This window comes from Pimephales promelas, chromosome 20 (assembly GCF_988280905.1).
Source record: "Pimephales promelas chromosome 20, fPimPro1.hap1.1, whole genome shotgun sequence".
NCBI classification, from domain to species: domain Eukaryota; kingdom Metazoa; phylum Chordata; class Actinopteri; order Cypriniformes; family Leuciscidae; genus Pimephales; species Pimephales promelas.
The window spans coordinates 6,558,998-6,580,663 of record NC_142788.1 but is presented as its reverse complement, the minus strand read 5'-3'; the positions used below and the strand labels follow the sequence as shown (position 1 = coordinate 6,580,663).

At 43.9% G+C, this 21,666-nt stretch overlaps 1 protein-coding gene across 1 annotated transcript in view; it reads right to left on the bottom strand.

Annotated features, from left to right (window-relative positions):
* The window catches only part of l3mbtl1 (L3MBTL histone methyl-lysine binding protein 1), a 66,325-nt gene that overhangs the window by 34,744 nt on the left and 9,915 nt on the right, over positions 1-21,666 (bottom strand). Inside the window, exons 4-13 of the mRNA XM_089124216.1 lie at positions 8,016-8,172; positions 7,188-7,311; positions 7,044-7,092; positions 6,541-6,623; positions 6,201-6,305; positions 5,981-6,116; positions 5,225-5,316; positions 4,981-5,132; positions 3,091-3,167; positions 1,290-1,375 (exon numbers count right to left, since the gene is read on the bottom strand). Coding sequence (XP_088980342.1) covers positions 1,290-1,375; positions 3,091-3,167; positions 4,981-5,132; positions 5,225-5,316; positions 5,981-6,116; positions 6,201-6,305; positions 6,541-6,623; positions 7,044-7,092; positions 7,188-7,311; positions 8,016-8,172 — 1,061 coding nt within the window. The remainder of the gene's footprint in view (positions 1-1,289; positions 1,376-3,090; positions 3,168-4,980; positions 5,133-5,224; positions 5,317-5,980; positions 6,117-6,200; positions 6,306-6,540; positions 6,624-7,043; positions 7,093-7,187; positions 7,312-8,015; positions 8,173-21,666) is intronic.

Genomic DNA, 21,666 nt, shown 5'->3' with positions numbered 1-21,666 from the left:
CGGGACCAGTGGTGACTGGAAAGAGGCTTCAGAGAAGACGGACCTTCAGAGAGCAGAAGAGGAACAAGATTGCGTGAGTTTGCACCGGGAGTCCTTCTAATTCAACCCAACTTCTTGTTCAAATTTACTTGCCAAGTGGCAAGGACCCTTTGAGGTCACACAAAGAGTTGGGGATCTCAATTGACCCTTCGCTAAGCCCCGCCCTCCCTAGTTACTGTTGTTACGCCTGTCAAGCTTTCGCGGCTGGCCCATCCATTATAGTGTGGATGCACCTGGTGTCAGACATTCCCAATGAGATAATTAGTAATTTTCGGCGAACAAGTGAAATATCTGAGAGAGCAAGACAAAATGGACTACAGTATGCATTCGAGGGATATATTCACGACATTATATGCAACAGATTAGAGAATAATTTTTTAAAAATTGAAGTTAAAGCCTAACGTTATAGTGCCAGCGCAAGCAGCAGCGCCTCATACGCTGACCGTTCAAATGGGAAACACAAATTGAGGAACAGCTATGTTCATACACACCAGGGTATGTGAAAATAATCCTAATAATTATAAATCAAACAGCTTATCAATAAATCTTGTGGAATAACACTAATACCGGGAGAGCCGCGATCGGATTGGGTTAAGTTAAGGGGTAACGTTAGTAGGACGTCGATTAACAAAATGCTGAAATATATTTTAAAGTATGTCAGTGAGCCTTTGTCTTGTCTCTTTAATCGCCTTATTTTACGTTATATCATTATGACCAAAGAACCGTCAATATTTCCAAGCATGTCGACATTTACCAGAATGGGTCTCGCACATAGATGCTAGATCACGCCAATCATTTCTCCCCTTGGATTTTCTGGAAGGAAAACAATTCCTCTCCCCCGTCCAAACTTTTAGTATACCGGTATCAGATTTGCACAATCCATACGCACAATGCTTCAGCATGTTCCCTCGTTCGAAAGCTTGCCAGACCCCCCCGCACATAGTTACGGTTGCTAAGACATGATTGGCCAGTGGCGGTTTTCAGGCGTGGCTTAGCGAAGGGTCAATTAGGAGGTAATGCGAACAGATAGGAATGGGACACATCAAATTTCCCACCTTACTTCTTAAAAAATGGAGCAAGGCGGAGTCAGTGATTCTGGCAACGGTGGTGAGTGGAGAGGAAGATCTCGACCCAGAAGTGAGCACTAAAGGCAAACCTGATTTCTTCTTCAATTTCAGTATATTGACTGGCATAGGTGTAAACCTAAGATCATTTGATATTCTTTTAAAGGATTGAGAGATGTGACACACCACTTTGAATGCTTCAGGAGCGACCGCCGTTGACCCCGTCTCTTCCAAATATCTCTCCCACGAGAACCTGTCAGGGTCAGGATAATCTGCCGGGAGAAGAACACATTGAGCCAGTGTTATATAAAAAGTAGGCAGACTTGAGTATTACAGGTTAAAAGATTGGGGTCGGTAAGATTTGTTATGTTTATAAAAGAAGTCTCTTATACTTCAAACAAACAGTAAAAACATTACTATTGTGAAACAAATTGTACATCCCTAACACTAGACATTAATGCAGCTTAGAAAATCTTCTGCCTTTTTGTAACAAAGTAAAGTTATTCATTTAAATCTCACAATGGATCTCTGCAGAAACAGACACAGTATGAATATGATGGATTTGATGGGTATTGATGGGTATGATGGATATGATGGGTATTGATGGATATGATGGATATGATAGGTGTGATGGGTATGATGGGTATGATGGGTGTGGTGGATATGATGCACATGATGGGTATTTATGGGTGTGATGGATGTGTGAAGGGTATGATGGATATGATGGGTATTGATGGGTGTGATGGATATGATGGATATGATAGGTGTGATGGATATGCTGGGTGTGATGGGTATGATGGATATGATGGATATGATGGGTATCATGGGTGCGGTGGATATGATGCACATGATGGGTATTTATGGGTGTGATGGATGTGTGATGGGTATGATGGATATGATGGGTATTGATGGGTGTGATGGATATGATGGATATGATAGGTGTGATGGATATGCTGGGTGTGATGGGTATGATGGATATGATGGGTATCATGGGTGTGGTGGATATGATGCACATGATGGGTATTTATGGGTGTGATGGATGTGTGATGGGTATGATGGATATGATGGGTATTGATGGGTGTTACGGGTATGATGGATATGATGTGTATTGATGGGTGTTATGGGTATTATGGGGATGGTTGGTATTGATGGATATGATGGGTATTGATGGGTGTGATGGATATGATGGGTGTGATGGATATGATGGATATGATGGGTTTGATGGATATGATGGGTGTGATGGGTATGATGGCTGTGATGGGTGTGATGGGTATCATGGGTGTGGTGGATATGATAGACATGATGGGTATTTATGGGTGTGATGGATGTGTGATGGGTATGATGGATATGATGGGTATTGATGGGTATGATGGATATGATGGGCATTGATGGGTGTGATGGATATGATCGGTGTGATGGATATGATGGTATTGATGGGTTTGATAGATATGATAGGTGTGATGGATGTGATGGGTGTGATGGATATGATGGGTGTGATGGGTATGATGGATATGATGGGTATGATGGCTGTGATGGGTATCATGGGTGTGGTGGATATGATGGACATGATGGGTATTTATGGGTGTGATGGGTATTGAGTGTGATGGATATGATGGGTATGATGGATATGATGGGTATTGATGGGTGTGATGGATATGATGGTATTGATGGGTGTGATGGGTATGATGGATATGATGGGTATCATGGGTGTGGTGGATATGATGGATATGATGGGTATTTATGGGTGTGATGGATGTGTGATGGGTATGATGGATATGATGGGTATTGATGGGTGTGATGGATATGATGGGTGTGATGGATATGATGGTATTGATGGGTGTGATGTCTGTGATGGTTGTGATGGGTATGATGGGTGTGGTGGATATGATGGACATGATGGGTATTTATGGGTGTGATGGATATGATGTGTATGATGGGTGTAATGGATGTGATGGGTATTGATAGGTGTGATGTCTCTGTGAGTTACCCTGTGGAGGCGTCAGGGGGAGGCCTCTCTCATGACACCAGCCAGTGGGATGAATGTACGGGCTGCGGGCATCACACCTACGACATGAGGAAACTTAAAATATTACAACTTCATTTTGAATAACTAAGCTATTCATTTCACATAGGACTATCATATCTTGGGCCCAATCATACAATCATACGCCAGACTGCTGGTCTGAAAACGAGGTTCGGGCCCATTGTTGACGCGTTGCTATTTTAAGGAAACTGAAATAGACTGAGCCATTGACCATCAAAAACCAGGTCTAAAGTCAATAGCGCAGTATTCCTTTTTGTTATTTAAAGGCACAATATGTATTTTTTCTGCTTTAAAAATAGCAAAAATAACTGTATCTATGTTATATACTGTATTTCTATTAGATGTGTACTTAGATTATCCCGACAGTTTCCACCAACTTTCAAATCCAGAGAAATGTATAGTTTAATTCAAAGACAAGGGACGTTTCTTTATTTCTGTTTCGTCGCCCGTCTATGGCGTCATATAACCTTTGACTCCTCTATTTTTCGGCGGAACCCGGCGAAAAACCGCCAAACACAAGGGGAACACCGGACCACCGCCAATAAAAGCAAAGAAAACGAAGAACAACAAAAAAAGTAGTAGCTAGTATCATTTTGCAACTGCACCAAACTTGACCGAGACTTATGTAATATTTATTTTAGTCTGTTTTATATAGTTATGGACCACGATTACGCTTTGCCTGCACGTTCTGCTGCTGGAGCCAGCTCAGTAAAGCGCAAACGTACAGGTGAAAAATTTGAACCGAAGAAGGGTTTGGGACAGGAGAAGAAGCATGACACGGGTAAACATTTGGACTGCATTTTAAAAAATGGAGAGACCTTCGTGACAAGCTAAATCTACAGAGAGATGCCGATCTCGCTTGCATTCTAATAAACAGCTAAGCACCCATTCAGCTAACTATATCTATCCGTATATTTTGTGAAACGATGATGTTGTGTAAAACGCAGACAGACTAGCTCTCATGTATAGTATAATAAAGTAAAAAGTAGCTTCATATGCAGTTCACTAATGTTATCTTGTTCGATATCATAGTATAAACGTCATTATAATTATTAACGAAAGGTGACCGTGTTTTTTAAACTAGCTAGATGGAATATTGATTTAATATTGGGTCTGATAATTCATATCTCTCTGTACGAAAAGACATGATTGTCAAAATACTTAGTTAGAATAAGCGAGGAATGACAGAGGGCGCGTGTTCCAATGAACATCGTATTGCTGGTTCGCTCACGCTCTCTCTCTTCCTCAGAGGGCTGGTTGTCATTGACAGCGACAACAACTCCCGTGAGCCCACGCTCTTTCCTGACGTCATCAAAGTAGGTCTTTTGTTATTATTTTGATTAAGTGACCTCTGGTGGCCAAAAATTACATAATGTACATTTAAAGAGCGCGTCAGTAATGTGAGCCTATACGCGGGTCCACAACACACTTTGTCCCATAGGGGGTCTGCTTGCGCTTTAACCTCGTGCATGAGCAGATCCGCTTCCTCGCTAGAGAAATGTTCAGTCTTTCCGCTTACAAATTCATGCCATGTTCCGCCATGTAAATAGCGAATCTGCCATGGTGTGAGCGCAACTGGCGGATTTGCCAGTTGCGGGAGATGAGACTCTGATTGGTTTTTTGCACGTTACGCCCAAAACACAGCTATTACTGATTGAGAGAAAAGAGAGCACTTTTAGACCACGTCCTGGGAGCACTGACCATTTTCCCCGTCGTTAAACTAGCAAAAGTTGATTCGAGCGCGCCTTAAGCGGACTTGTGCCGTCCTCTTCAGACCATGCGCTTAGATCAGTAAAATAGGGCCCAAAGACTTGAAGAGTTATTGTAACTCACCAGTAGTCATACGTGTCATCCCAGTTATCAAAATGAACCAGAAAACGGTTGCCCACTTTGTCTGTTACTGTTGCAACACAGATGAGAGAGGGATTCATGCGGTCGACAGCCTCCAACTTCATCCCCACCTCAAACCCACAGTCTGTCTCAGACTGCACAATGAGAAAACAAGGCCTTTGTTCAGACCATTGTTTGTTTTGTAGGAAATTGCTATACAGATTCAATCGACGGTTTTATGACATACTTTGACTGAGCCAGAAAACAACTCTTTCGGTGCGGCTTGTGATCTGGTGATTTTTAGGTAGTTGGACCAAGAAAACTCTTCTTCTTTACATCCTGAAAGGGAAGAGTGTTGAATGGCAGTAAAGTTAAAGAACCTTTACACACACTATAACATATGAGAATTTACTATATAATTGTATGTTAGTACATGGTTCTTTGTTGATTCTAGATTGGAACTAGATAGCAATTGAGATCATAGGTCTTCTTTTAAACATAGATCTTTTTTTTTATCTTTTTTTTTACAAGTGTCACTTGGGATTTTCCCACAGGACTTTTAAGGTTTTTTTTTGACATGGTAAAATCACTGCAATCTGACAGCAATATTCAATAAATATCATTAATGATATTATCATTAATATCATTAATATTATTCACAGAAACCTTTTAAGGCAAATAATATAGTTTATTAGCCAACTGTAGGTGATACTGCAAAAAAGTTACTTGTTATATTAAAGGGCTAGTTCACCCAAAAATGTAAATTAGCCCATGATTTACTCACTCTCAAGTCTTCCTAGGTGTACATGACAATCAGAGATATATTAAAAAATATCCTGGCTCCTCCAAGCTTTATAATGGCTTGAGTGTGAGTAAACCATTGGGTAAAATTTAAACTATCCCTTTAATACAATTAAATACAGAATTTGGTCACTTGTGTGTGTGTGTATCAACTAAATGACCTATTTTTTTCACCCAAACAGATTTCAAATGTATAATTCACCTTTTGGTGTGTATAACTTGTGTCCTGTGCTTTCACACCATCCAGCTGGGTGAATATCAGGGCAGTTGGCGTTGACCCAGAAGTCATGGCAGTCAGAATAGCCATCAAAATGAAGGCGTAATCTGAAGCCACACACCTAGAGACAAGCATTTCAAGAGAGTGACTTTCTTCACATTGATAACAGTTAGAGAGTCAGATGTGAAAAGCCGCCACTACATACCTCAGCCACCGTCAGGACGAAATACATAGAGGGATGCTGGGGATCAATGCCTTCTAACTTCATACCCTGTCGAAAGTTGTTCTTAACCATGGGAACCCTTTGGGTCTGGAACGTTTACATGGATAAATATTAATATTGACAAAAGAAGAAAAATCCATAATTGAACTATTGAACTGTTTGTAATCTCTTTATGTAATGAAATAAATAAAATGAATATTCTGTGCTATTATAACAAATCACAGCTGCATCATAAATATGTCAATGAAGGAAGGAGTTTTAAATTAAAATCACAAGCAAAGAGGCATTCTTCCATTCCTGTGGTGAAATAAAGAAGTCAAACCTCCTGGAAGAGTCTGGCTGGAGCGGCTACAGCTTTCTGTTGCTCTAGGTACTGCGGCCAGGACCACAACTCCAGTTTAGCCTCTGTCGTACCCACAGACAGGTGTTACACATTCACATATGCAAAGCACGCTGTTCTGATGTCATCTCATTATGTGTTCTTATGTGTATGTAAAGTATTTTAAAGTATTTTTTCTTTTGGGGTAGACACTGATAGAAACAATATCAATATGCATGCAAATCCTAAGACATTTTACAAGCATAGTAATTACACCACATGTTAAACATTTGTACATCTTTAATGTTGTAAGCATATGTAAAGGCAAGCTTACATTTTAGAAGCTGTCCATGCATTGGTATATCAGTGTCAAACACTTTACATTCAAATTTTGGGTGATTGACATTTGTATGGATGCACAGTGCAAGTGTGTGAAATCTAACTTTAGATTTAATTTGTGATGATTTCATAAACTAATTCTGTTTTCTAGGAGTGTGATTAAGTACCTGCTTTGTTGTGTCTGCCATCAATTTTTAAAGCCTCAATTTTTTCCTCCTTTAATGACAAAAGTGCATTTCCTTGCATTAGAACTCCATATGAAATACAAGAAAATGTAAAAACACAGCAATTAATTAATAAAAGAACTGCACCATTGGTTCAGCATCAGACTCCTCCTCTGATGGGCTGTTGTATTCTCTCCTCTTTCTCTTCTTCATAGGCTTCAACATTTCATGCTCATGATAAGCCATCTGTGCTTCTTCAATTCCTGCAAGACTAAAGCATCCATACAGAATTTGCAAGAAGTACAAGACTTTTCAGAATACAAGAAATACAAGAAATCTCACACAAATAACACACACTTGTATTGCATGAGTAGAATGGATGTGTAAGGCTCAATCCCAATTCACCCCTTGCCGTTTTGCGCGTTCACGACTAGGGGTAGGGTGTACCAATTCTTGTTGAGATCGAGGGGTAGGGCAACGAGATTTTTCAGAGGCACACTCCAAACAGAGGGCTAAGAGAAAGTGTACGGAATGCATCGCAAATCACCGCCCAGATGGCTTCGCAAACGGTTAAACATTTAAATTTAGCACCAGATGACACCACCACACACTTTATTTACTCTTATAATAACACTATAGCCGTTTAAATTAAAAAATGTTATAATAAATTACCTTTCCCATCAGAAAAGACATACATTTCGAGGAAGGGATGTTATAATCATCATGTTTATTCAAGAGCAACTGCGCTGATTGTCAGTTATTGTCACGGAGAAATCCTGTAAAAAATCCGTAACGGCAGAGCCATAGCCGACGACTGATTATCGGGTTTATGAAGGGTTGTTCCATTTCGTAGGGAAATATTTCAATCCCTTGGCCCTTGTAACTCTGTTTTCAGGGCCAAGGGGTACATTCGAAAGCATGGGGTAGGGCCAAGGGGTGAATTGGGATTGAGCCTAAGTCTAGTAGTTAATTTACTTTTTAGAAATTGGTCCTCCATGTAGGTAAGTCTGTTTGGGCGATATCTCACTGCACTTGCTATGAACTGGATTGTCTTGAACTTCCATATGTCCTCTCTGAAGTCTGTCGGCCTCCACAAAGACAGCTGCCCTGCTATTCCCACCTGCTGAGATGCCTGGAATAAAACATTACTGTTTGAGGTGGTGTCATTGGAAAGACAAGATTTGACACGCTAGATTTATACTGATGACAGGCTCCAGAATTATTTTTTTCACACCTACCAATCAAAAAATGTCACCGGTCACAAAATTATTCTGAACTTGTCATTGAACTGCTGTTCCTCCAGCTCGAATCAAGTTTACATCCACTTTTTGCACTGATAAGTTATCAACAAAGATTTCGGCCTGTTTCCATTCAATTGTCCTTTTACTGATAAAAAGGTGTGCGCAGTGTAATTTTGTGTATACACTATACCCAGCACTTTTAGAAAACTACAGACTGTTATCTCTTTTTCCATTCAATGCAAAAGCACTTGAGCAAGTCCTGTTCAACTAAGTCTCTGCCTTTCTCACACAGGACAACCACCAGACTGGCTTCAAACACAACTGAGACTGCCCTGCTCTCGGCCACTGAAGCTCTGAGACTGAAGCTCAAGAGCAGCTTCTAAATCCTCAGTTCTCATCTTGCTGGACCTGTCTACTGCTTTTGAGAGTTAACCACCAGATCCTCCTATCAATCCTCAAGACGAAGGGCATAAGTCGCAACATCTAGCTACTGGGGTGCATCAGAGGTCAGTGCTGGGATCACTTCTCTTCTCTCTATCTATATGTCATCACTAGGCTCTGTCATTCAGAAACATGGATTTATTGTTGAAAGTGAGATTTTTTTATTTATTTAATGTTGCTTGAATGTAAAATGTAGCCTGTGTCAAATGAAACACTCTTCTCCTGAGTAGGCAATTTTTTTGTTGTACATAACTAAAAAAAGTCAAAACGCCAGTGCCTCGCTCCAGTTTGCGGTCAGCAGCGCAAGTGAGTGATACACGATGGAGTGTGCGAATTGACGCGGTAAGACCATACATGGTAAAAGAAAAAGTAAGACCTATTGCTCACCACCTCCCCAGTGTGATTGAAGCAATCGATTGCCTAAAATCGTCTTGTGAATGATTTAATGAGGCCTTATCAGATGTGCGATGACTGAGAGAATATTTTGTGTCATTTACAGCAGTTGTCATGTGCACTGACCAGCTTAAGCCCAATTTATACTTTTGCGTCGACCTCCCGCCGTAGCTACGTCGTAGGCTGTGTGTAGCACGCGTACCCTTCGGCGTACCCTGATGTGTACCTCTCCAAAAATGTCACAACGCATCAATTCTATGCGTACCACAAGCACTGTGATTGATCGCGCGTTAGTTGCATGTCAAGGCGGACAACGATGCAGAAGTATAAATGAAAACCAATGCATAGTCTTTTGTGTAGAGGCCCGACGCAGAAGTATAAATCAGCCTTAAAAGTACTCCAACATATCGAAGATAGGATGGAATTTGCTTCTACAGAGCGGCAGCCTTAGATGTTGGTCAGGTCGCAGGAATTGGGTTGTTTTATGACAATTTTCTTTTTTTTTTTTTTAAATTGGTTGTTGCCTTAAATCGTACCCAGACACGATATTGCTATTTTCTAATTGGCTTTTGTGTAGCTCGACTAACAACACAGAACGTGCTTGATTCCTGCCGGGTCCAAAGTGAGAGTGGCGCAGCCAGAGACATTTGGGACATTATGGCATATTAAGTGTATTATAAATCATTTTTCCGTGTGAGAAATACAATGTGTGGCGGGAGTGCTTGACAAAAGATGGAAATGAGTGGCTATCATGCTCAATGCATGACACTTGAGAGCCCTGGGTGTGTGTGTGTGTGTGTGTGTGTGTGTGTGTGTGTGTGTGTGTGTGTGTGTGTGTGATTGTATAGACCCCATCACTGAGTAAGTCCTTCTCGGTTAAATGTATGTGTTAAAGGGACAATGTGTACTTTATTTACTGTATTTAATTATTTAAAAATCAATATTTTTATTCATAAATGTGTCCTCAATGGTGTACAAATACCTTTGCCAATTATTTGACTTATCCTCATAAATAGGGTGACCACCCGTCCCGCGTAGCGCGTGCGCGCACAGCGTTTGAAGCCCAATTCATACGTCCCGCAAATTGAGACCGTGTCACGCATAATCAATGCTTGCTCAAAAAAAAAGTTGGTCGCTCTATATCCTCGAGCCCCAGGCAGCTAAACGAACATTACTTGACAGTTCAGCACGCTACTGTTACCACCACACCCACGTGACACACCCCTGAGTTGAACAGCTGACTAGGTTGTAGTCAGCTTTTTCGTTGTTGTCATGACAGCGCACGGCCGCACGCACGCATGCATACCGGACACTGGAAGTTTTAGATGCGCGCTTTCCAATTCAAAAAATGGAGAAAGAGTCTGAGGCACCACCATCATCAAGTAAAAAGAGAAGGTGTGGGTACAATAAAGACTGGGAAAATGAATATTTGTGGCTGAAAGGTGTTGTGGGGGATACCGAGAGGGCTTTTTGTGACTTTTGCAAAACGTCCTTCTCAATCGGACATGGAGGGGAATATGATGTCAAACGACACAGACTCACGGAGACTCACAAGAAACGCATCCAACAGAAAGAGACATCCAAATCTATGGATGCTTTTCTCCGACCTAAAAACGACTTTCTAGAGGACAAAGTGACTGCTGCAGAGTTGACGAGTGTGTATCACACCGTCCAACACGCTTCATCATATCGAACAGGAGATTGTGGCATAAAGCTAGCCCCAACGATTTATCCAGACTCGGACATTGCCAAGAGGATGGCCTGTGGTCGGACGAAGGCAGAAGCCATTGTCACGGATGTGCTAGCTCCTGCCTCCGTCGAAGATTGCTTGAAAGTCCTCAAAAGACCACTGAATGAGCAACGAGATTCAACAACCAAAGGTAAAGTTATTTTCATGGATGTAAGTTGTAGATGTAACATTGTAGGTTAGTAGCTATTTGTCTAACTTTAGCTATCTAATGTTAGCTAATCATCTTCTTCTACTGGTATGTTAAAAGTCAACTTTTCCTTCAGTTCACTGAAAAATTGCATTCAGTAGCTATAGCTATTATAATGCTTCTCATCCGTGCCTTCGTGAAACCAACCAGGCTCTAAGTATCCTTACATGATTGTGAGCAATATTTCACTATTCGTTATCTCCCAAACTAAACAAACAAAAGCAACTATGATTTTTGTATGAATATTTCTATAGATAATATTTATATAATATCAATAATGATCAAAACAGTAAAGCAGTATCTTGTATTTTTGTATAATAATCTGTTTTAGCCAATATAGCCAGCTTTTTCTATACATAATATTTATATAAAATCAATAATGATCAAAACAGTAAAGCAGTATCTTGTATTTTTGTATAATAATCTGTTTTAGCCAATATAGCCAGCTTTTTCTATACATAATATTTATATAAAATCAATAATGATCAAAACAGTAAAGCAGTATCTTGTATTTTTGTATAATAATCTGTTTTAGCCAATATAGCCAGCTTTTTCTATACATAATATTTATATAAAATCAATAATGATCAAAACAGTTGTGATGAAGAGGCAGAGGCGGACGAATCCATTTGCAGTACTTTATTAACGCAGGTAAGCCAACAGAGGTAAACAGACATAAACTCAAGGCCCAAGACAGGAGGGGCCGGTAAACTAACTAAAGCCGCTGAAAAGGGCAATCCAAAGGTGTAACAAACAGGCTAGGGTCAGAGGCAGGCAGCAACGGTTCAAAGGCGAGTAACACAGTCCAAGATCAAAATACCAGAGCAAATACAAGACGACTAGCATGAGACAGAGTAACGGTAAAACAAGACTTCACAAAGGAACAAAGAACATAGCAGTCCAGATAAAGGGGAGCTGAAAGGGTGCACAGGTGGGGCTGATGAGATGATAGCCAATTAATAAGGGGATAATGAGAAGGGAAGGAGTTCTAATATGCAGGAGAGAGGGATCTGATGAAACCAGGAGGAGGCGTCGTTGAGCGTTCTGTGACAGAGCCCCCCCCCTGCGAGCGGCTCCGGAAGCGAGGACCTGGTCGACGACGGGGTCTACCACGGGGTCTTGGAGCGGGGCGATCAGGATGATCCCGATGAAAAGCGGCTGTTAAAGTGGGGTCCAAGATATCCTGAGACCTGACCCAGGAGCGCTCCTCGGGACCGTACCCCTCCCAATCAATAAGGTATTGTAACACCCCGCCGTGACGTCTGGAGTTCAGGACCTCGCGCACCCGGAAAGCCTCAGCACCGTCCACTTCAATGGGAGGGGTCTGCACAGGGACGGTCTCCTCCCGGCTCCCCTCTCTCCTCGGGGCGACGGCGGGTCTGAAAAGGGACACATGAAACGTAGGTGAGATCTTGTAATGAGCAGGGAGAGCCAAACGGAAAGACACTGGTGTAATCTGACGAAGAATCTTGAATGGTCCGACAAAGCGAGGAGACAGTTTCCTGCTCGGGAGCTTGAGGCGAAGGTCTCGCGCCGACAGCCACACCCACTGACCGGGTCGATACCTGGGACCCCCACGCCTCCTCCGATCTGCTTGATGCTGATACCGGCGGACGGCGCGCTGCAGGTGAACGTGAGCAGTGTCCCAGGTGGCCTCGCTGCGCCGGAGCCAAGCATCTACGGCTGGGAGGTCGGACGGCTCCCCGGCCCACGGGAAGAGGGGAGGCTGGTAACCTAAAACACATTTAAAAGGGGTTAGACCAGTAGCAGGCTTTAACAGGGAATTCTGGGCATATTCCGCCCAGGCCAGAAAGCGACTCCAGTCCTGTTGATTTTGGTGGCAGTATGTTCTCAGGAATCGAATCAGATCTTGATTTAACCGTTCAACCTGCCCATTGGCCTGAGGGTGATAACCAGACGTTAGGCTAACGTTGATGTTAAGTTTAGAACACAACTCTCTCCAGACGCGGGAGGTAAACTGGGGACCGCGGTCAGTTACGATGTCCTCGGGCAACCCGAATAGACGAAACACCTGATTGAACAGAGCTTCAGCAGTCTGTAAGGCTGTGGGCAGGCCACTCAGGGGTATGAACCGGCAGGATTTGGAGAAACGATCCACCACGGAGAGGATGGTCGTAAACCCTTGTGAAGGAGGAAGATCCGTAACAAAGTCCACTGCGATGTGCGACCAGGGGCGCTGAGGTACCGGCAGCGGTTGTAATAGTCCTGCAGGCTTGAGATGGGAGGATTTAACTGTGTTACAAACAGGGCATTGATGAACAAACTTTATGACATCTGAATGAAGTGACGCCCACCAGAACTGATTGGTGACTAGATGTGTAGTAGCAGCGATACCTGGATGACCCGCGCTGGGGGTACAGTGGATCCACTGCAACACACGGTGGCGTAGGCCAGGAGGGACGAAGAGACGATCGGCAGGACATTCCGGCGGAGCGGGATGGTTATTAAGAGCCGCAGTGATCTCTGAGATGATGTCCCATTGAACAGGAGCCACAATCAGAGTGGTGGGAACAATGGGTTCAGGCTTAGTTATCTCAGAATGACCGTCGAACAAGCGGGACAGGGCGTCAGCTTTGCCGTTTTGAGAACCAGGCCTGTAGGTGATCCTAAACTCGAATCTTGAAAAGAACAGGGACCAGCGAGACTGGCGAGCATTTAGACGTTTAGCTGACCTGATGTACTCAAGATTTCGGTGGTCCGTGAGCACAGTGAAAGGTTGACGCGCTCCCTCCAGCCAGTGCCTCCACTCTTCAAAGGCGGATTTCATCGCTAGAAGCTCGCGATTTCCCACGTCGTAGTTGCGCTCAGCAGAGTTCAGCTTACGCGAGTAGAAGGCACAGGGGAACATCTTCGCCGGATCCCCAAACCGTTGAGACAGGACAGCCCCCACTCCCGTGTTAGATGCATCCACCTCTATGATGAATTCCCTCTCAGGATCTGGGTGACGGAGTATGGGGGCGGACGTGAATCGCTCCTTGAGCTGCGCGAAGGCCGTAGTACAATCCGCAGTCCATCTAAAATATTTACCACCTCCTCGAAGCAGAGATGTGAGAGGGGCTGCAATGACACTAAAGTTGCGTATGAATCTGCGGTAAAAGTTAGCAAAGCCTAAAAAGCGCTGCAGTTCCTTAACTGATGAAGGTTGAGGCCAACTCACCACGGCACTGACCTTGCCGTCATCCATCAGGACTCCGTCGGCACTGATGATATAGCCCAGAAAGGAGATACGTGTCCGGTGGAACTCGCACTTGGAGAGCTTGACATAAAGCTGGTTATCAATCAGGCGTTTAAGAACTGCACGGACATCCTGGACATGCTCTTCACGGGAATCAGAATAAATCAAAATATCATCAATGTAGACAATAACTTTCTGCTGTAACATATCCCGGAAGATGTCGTTCACAAAGGCTTGAAACACAGAAGGACTGTTGGACAATCCGAACGGCATCACCCGATATTCGTAGTGCCCGGATGTGGTGGAAAACGCCGTCTTCCATTCGTCACCCCTCCGTATGCGAATCAAGTTGTAGGCGTTCCTTAAGTCCAGCTTAGTAAAGTAGCGAGCCGTGCGGAGCATCTCCAGAGCAGCAGGAACTAGCGGGAGAGGATAGCGGTATTTGACCGTCACTTCATTGAGACCCCGATAGTCAATGCACGGCCGAAGGCCCCCATCCTTCTTTTTGACGAAAAAGAACCCGGCGGAAGCCGGAGATGTGGAGGGAGTGATGAAGCCTTTAGCCAACTGTTCGTCAATATACACTCTCATGGCCTCGGTCTCTGGTTGTGACAACGGGTAAACTCTCCCGCGTGGTGGTACGGCCCCAGGTAACAGCTCAATAGCGCAGTCGCCAGCACGGTGTGGAGGGAGATGAGAAGCTTCAGATTCGCTGAAAGCCAGGGCGAGGTCGTGGTATTCGGGGGGAATCTCCAGGAGATCCACCCCTTTGAGTGCAGCGCAGGGGATTTCAGTACCATGGACAGCAGCTGCACAATGGATCTGGCAGAATTCGGACCACTTGGAAATTCTCTCCTCAGCCCAGGAAATTTGAGGGTTATGTTTCACTAGCCAAGGAAGCCCCAGAATTACAGGATGCATAGGTGAGCGAATCGTGAAGAATTGGATCGTTTCTGAATGCGAAGTCCCGAAGCTGAGCGTGAGGGGTTGCGTGGTGTACTGCACCTCTCCAGACCCCAGGGGGCGTCCATCCAGCGCCTCCACGGTCACACCAGACTCACATACGAGGAGAGAAACACGATGAGTTTTGGCAAAAGCAAGGTCGATAAAATTCCCTGCAGCTCCTGAATCAATCAAGGCTCTTATGTTTAAAGTCTGACCATTAAATTCTAAGGAACTGTCCACGGAGAATAATTTAGAAGAGGATTGAAAACTCAACGCAGAAGAATTCTTGAGCGCTGGATTCACTGGACAGGTTGCCCTCAGATGACCCGCCTCTCCGCAGTACATGCAGAGATGATTGCGGCGTCTCCTCTCCCGCTCCGCTGTAGAGAGGCGTGTGTAAGCAATCTGCATTGGCTCTGACTCCGCGTTGGGGAAAGCACACTCAACGTGGCTGAGTCTGAGGGGTGTGCGTCGGGCGCAAATCAGATTGTCGAGGCGGATGGCGAGCTCCATGATCTGACTCAAGGATTTACCATCATCGCGGCACGCCAACTCTCCCTGGAGCTCCGGGTTGAGTCCCCGGCGATACATCTGCTTTAAAGGCTCCCCCTCCCATCCAGCTTAGAGTCCGGAACGAAAGTGTGTAGTCCGCTGCGGTAGAACTCCCCTGGCGTAACGTGAGCAGCAGTTCTCCCGGGTCCTTTCCTCCCGCAGTATGTTCAAACACTTCTCTGAATTGGGTTAAAAACTCAGCATAGGAGGGGAACGAGAGCTGACCACCATACCAGAGCGCAGTAGCCCACTCCAATGCCCGACCGGTGAGTAGCGAACACATGAAAGAGACTCGGCTCTCATCAGTGGCGAAGGACTGAGCCTGCTGATTGAAGTACAAGCTGCACTGCAACAAGAAGCCCTTACAGGTAGAAGGTGAGCCATCAAATTTCTCAGGGAGGGATAATTTGGCTTGATTAGAATGGTTACTCACGGCAAGAGGGGCAGGAGCTGGGGCAGCTGGATTCGGAGCTTGATTATCCGGCGCGCTCGGTGGGGTGAGCGCTCGGACGGATCTCACTAGCTCCTCCGTGAGATTGGTCAATTTCACTAATTGCTGCTGATGAGCGGCCAGCACACTAGCTTGAGTGGATACCTCGGAGGCCAGTCGATGGAAATCTGCTGGATCCTGTTGTGGTGAAGTCTTCTGTGATGAAGAGGCAGAGGCGGACGAATCCATTTGCAGTACTTTATTAACGCAGGTAAGCCAACAGAGGTAAACAGACATAAACTCAAGGCCCAAGACAGGAGGGGCCGGTAAACTAACTAAAGCCGCTGAAAAGGGCAATCCAAAGGCGTAACAAACAGGCTAGGGTCAGAGGCAGGCAGCAAAGGTTCAAAGGCGAGTAACACAGTCCAAGATCAAAATACCAGAGCAAATACAAGACGACTAGCATGAGACAGAGTAACGGTAAAACAAGACTTCACAAAGGAACAAAGAACATAGCAGTCCAGATAAAGGGGAGCTGAAAGGGTGCACAGGTGGGGCTGATGAGATGATAGCCAATTAATAAGGGGATAATGAGAAGGGAAGGAGTTCTAATATGCAGGAGAGAGGGATCTGATGAAACCAGGAGGAGGCGTCGTTGAGCGTTCTGTGACAACAGTAAAGCAGTATCTTGTATTTTTGTATAATAATCTGTTTTAGCCAATATAGCCAGCTTTTTCTATACATAATATTTATATAAAATCAATAATGATCAAAACAGTAAAGCAGTATCTTGTATTTTTGTATAATAATCTGTTTTAGCCAATATAGCCAGCTTTTTCTATACATAATATTTATATAAAATCAATAATGATCAAAACAGTAAAGCAGTATCTTGTATTTTTTTTTTATATAAATCTGTTTTTAGAGAATCTCTTTTAAGTTCATCCCATCTGTGTGTGTGTCTCCACAGCCCACACGCCATTCTTCTCAGTGGCTTCAGATGCCTCCAATCATGGGAGCACCAAGCTCTTCCCACTGTCAGTGCGTTACTGGACGCCAGACTTGGGAGAACTGACAAAGGTCCTTGATTTCTATGATGACAGTGATGAAACATCTGCCGCAATCCACAACCAGATAGTCACCAAGCTGGAGGAAAACGGACTGAGACTAGACATGATATCTGCGTATTCCGCTGACAATGCTAGTGTGAATTATGGGAGATACAATTCTGTCTTCCAGAAACTGAAAGAGAACAACAATTGCATTTTGAAGGCAAACTGTGTGGCCCACATCGTTCACAACAGTGCAAAACACGCAGGAGATCGTCTAAATATAGACATCGAAAATGTCATCAACAAGACCTTTAGCCACTTCTCCTCGTCAGCCAAACGCATTGAGGAACTTAAGTCAATTCACACCTTTGTGGAGATAGAGTACCAGTCCCTGCTTAGACATGTGCCCACAAGATGGCTGAGCTTGTGGCCTGCAGTGAAGAGGCTTCATGAAAGCTGGGCTCCTATCAAGACCTACTTTCTATCATTGGGAGAGGACCAGTGTCCAAAGTCACTATGGCAGCTGTTCAAGGATGACCAGGATGGTGAGGGAAACCCCCTTGATCTACAGGTAATTAATTTTAATTGCACTCAACTTTTTTTTCCATCTAAATATTTTTACATGAAACAGGGATTAGAGAAATGATGATAATGCAAACAGTGCCAGCACACAGGACCATTGACTCTTCTTAATTCTTTTAGGTTTACCTGTCCTTCCTCAGCAATGTGCTGAAGATTTTCCACGACACTGTGTTGGTCCTGGAGCGAGAAAATGGGACTGTCTGCGAAGTCTACGATATGATGTTCACTTTAAAAACCAAGCTACAGCAACGACACAGTGATGGTTTCTTTGGGGCCCAGACAGATGTACTCCTCCAGCAGTTTCCAGACAGACAGGCAGCTGTGCTCAGAGAGGACATGTGCAACTTCTACCAGACCTCACTCACCTACCTGGAGCAGCGCTATGACTTCTCAGACTCCAACTACCAGAAGAAAATGGCCAGCCTGGCACTAAAGCAGACCCCATTCAACTTCTCTCATCTCTGTGAAGCTGTAGAGGTCCTGCAGCTAAGCAAGAAGTTGGACATGGATGCGCTGTATGATGAGTATTGTGTCGTTCTGCCACACCAACAGGCCATCGTACAGTCTGGAGCTCCAGTTGTGGAGAAGTGGGCCACCTTACTCAAGCACACACACACACCAAACATGACAGCATTAGCTTCTTTCCTCATGAGTGTACCAATCACCAATGCTTCAGTCGAGAGGGTCTTTTCACTGATGACAGGATGCTGGACGGACAGGAACAGATGTTCGGTAAACCTCATCAAGTCAGAAATCCAGGTTAAGAGCAACTTCACATTCAGTTGCAAGGACTTCTACAGTTATGTAGTGAAAGAGAAGGTTCTCCTCAATGCTGTACGATCCAACAAGAAATACAAGTTCAAGAAGAAACCTGAAGGTAAGAAACCAAGTTATGTAAGACCCCATTTGTCTAAGATGAAGTTTGATTGATTTTAAACACTGGTGGGCTGTCTACAGGGGTGCAAATCTGTCACTTTTAGGAAACAGTAGCCTTTTAGGTAAAAATATGTCATTGTTGTGCATAGGATTATGGCACCTTTTTGTATTGTTGTCACCTTGTGATGGTGATGGGTTTGCACTTCTCTGTCTATACTGGAAAACAATTTAAGCTTATCATAAATTATTAATTCTGTCTTTTATCTTTCTTGCTTATTTGATTCAGATGCTGGTGAAAAGGTTTGAGTCCTAAAGGTGGCCCCAGAACACTGAACAGTTTTTTTTCCTGCGCCTGCCTTTCCTAACATGCAAGTTCATCATCCTTCCTCCCCATTCTTGTTTCCGTGAACCTCTGGAGTTGTGAGTTAATACTTTTTTTGACTGTTCCTGTGGGGTTGAGCAACTACAATTCCTGTTAATTCTATAATTTTATATTATAATTTATTTAAGTTAATAAAAAAGTTAATCGTAAGTGGAAGTGCGTCTGTCAATTCATTGAATGTTCAAAATATTATGAATCTTTATTTAGAAAAAAATACACATTGGTTGGCCTGTTCATGAGCATACATAAGCAATTACACATGTTTAGGGGAATAAGGCATTATTAATATACCATGTAAGGTGGTATGGACTAGAAATGTGTAAACCACTCTCAGTGAGTCTGCCCGTGCGGTGGGGGCACCGCTGTGCCGGGAAGTGTCCCTCGTTGTCCCTCAGAAACATACCTCTTGTCCCCCCTTGGGCTTATTAGCAGGTGGTCACCCTACTCATAAAGGAAGAATTTATTATCTTTATATACATGGAACGGATAGGTTCACGGAGGCTTCCATGTAGTTCAGCCATCTTGAAAAACTATAATAGTAGAGCGAGGGACAAAAAGTACTAGGCCAACGTGTTTCCACATCGCGTTTACGTTCAGAGCCAGCGTGACGTTACTTAAAGCAGCAGTAGCAGAGGAGCAGAGCAGTGAGAGGCGCTTGTCACTGCCCCGGCAAGTTTGAAAGGCTGCATTGCAAAACTTCATCGCCAGAAAAGTCCAAAATAGATTGTAAAAGGAAACGTGACCAAGAGATTAAAAAAAAAGAGTTAATGTTGGGATAGCTTTTTCCAGGAGAAAGATTTCAAAAGAGACGCTGAAGTCCTGCTTTCTTCTCAACAGGTAAGTCAATGTTACAGTCTTAATTACAAGCTTTACTCATTGTTTGGTTGTGTACTTTATTATATAAACAGATGAACATTTATAGTTAAAAGTTGATGATGATATCTAACAATGCACGTACTTCAGAAAATATAAAGAATAAAGGCATAACTACTTACGTCCTGTGGTGAGCAGGGCGGCCGAGGGACGTGAGAGAAAGTCGCGAGGGCGGTGGTGCGATTGCTAATGAGTAGCACCTGTGAAGCACACCCATCTTGCATCTCTCACGGAGGAGCGGAGGCATAAAGGGGGAGCGACGGAGTGGATGAGAGAGGAACAGGCCTGCTTTTGTTTGTATTTTATATTATATTTTGGTAGCCAGCAGTTCCGTGAGGGACTGCTGGCAGGTATTTTGTTTGTTCATTTCATTGAAATAAAGTTTTATTTTCGATTGTTATCCGGTTCCTGCCTCCTTCTTCCCTGAACTACACTGGTGCCGAAACCTGGGAAGAGGGAGGAACGCGCTGTCCGAGGGTCCTCACCGTTGTGGGGAATCCGCGGTGCCATCGAGCATGGTGCGCGAGTCGCCACCGCTCGCTGTGGGCCGGAGCCTGCCGCTGTCCGCCGCAGAAGGGGAGGAGCGGGGAGTGGGGGACTCCTGCCATCTGCCCAAGTGGCCATCTGGTGTACCCCCCGGCCTGTGAGGGGTGATGGGGGTATGTGGTGAGAAGGATGGCCGAGGGACATGAGAGAAAGTCGCGAGGGCGGTGGTGCGATTGCTAATGAGCAGCACCTGTGAAGCACATCCGTCTCGCATCTCTCACGGAGGAGCGGAGGCATAAAGGGGGAGCGATGGAGTGGATGAGAAAGAGAGGAACAGGCCTGCTTTTGTTTGTATTTTATATTTTATTTTGGTAAGCCAGCAGTTCCGTGAAGGACTGCTGGCAGGTATTTTGTTTGTTCATTTCATTGAAATAAAGATTTATTTTTTGATTGTTATCCGGTTCCTGCCTCCTTCTTCCCTGAACCTTGCTATATACTTATTACAATAGTTCATGTTTTTCACAGTCAGTAATTCATACTGTAACATTTGTTTGTTCGTTGTGTCAAGATGCTGTTTGTTTGAAATCACACAAACCTGTTCACCCGAAGGAACACTCGACGACGTGCTACTAGAAGACATCCTATCATAGCATTTTGGTACATAATGGCTACCGTAGATGCAACGAGCATTTGAAAACCAAAGCTGGAGAGCACAATACGTTTGAATGCAAAATGCATTTTCACCGCTAGATGGCACAAATTCCTACACAATGTCCCTTTAATGTAGGAGAGAGAGAGAGAGTAAACACATGATATGAGTAACCCAACACACTACGCTACACCACAAACTTCTCTATTCAGTTGGGTTTGTCAACCATAACTCCTTCCAGGATAGACAGGAATCTTGGAGTTGTAATTGATGATCAGCTGAACTTCACAAACAACATTGCTAGAACTGCCCGGTTCTGCAGATTTGCCTATACCATTAGGAAGATTGGGACCTTCCTACTGGAGCTACACAACTTATTTTGGTGCCACAATGTTCTCTACAACAGTTATATCTACATCTACATACATCTACATACAGTATACATATAACACACTGTGATACACTGTATTGGATCTCTATATCAAATATGAAAAAAATCCAGGCTACAACACATTAAAAGCATAAATGCATTTACTCCAGATGTAAAGTCAACGCAAACAGGTTTCCAGGCATACAACTGCCTTAAGGAGT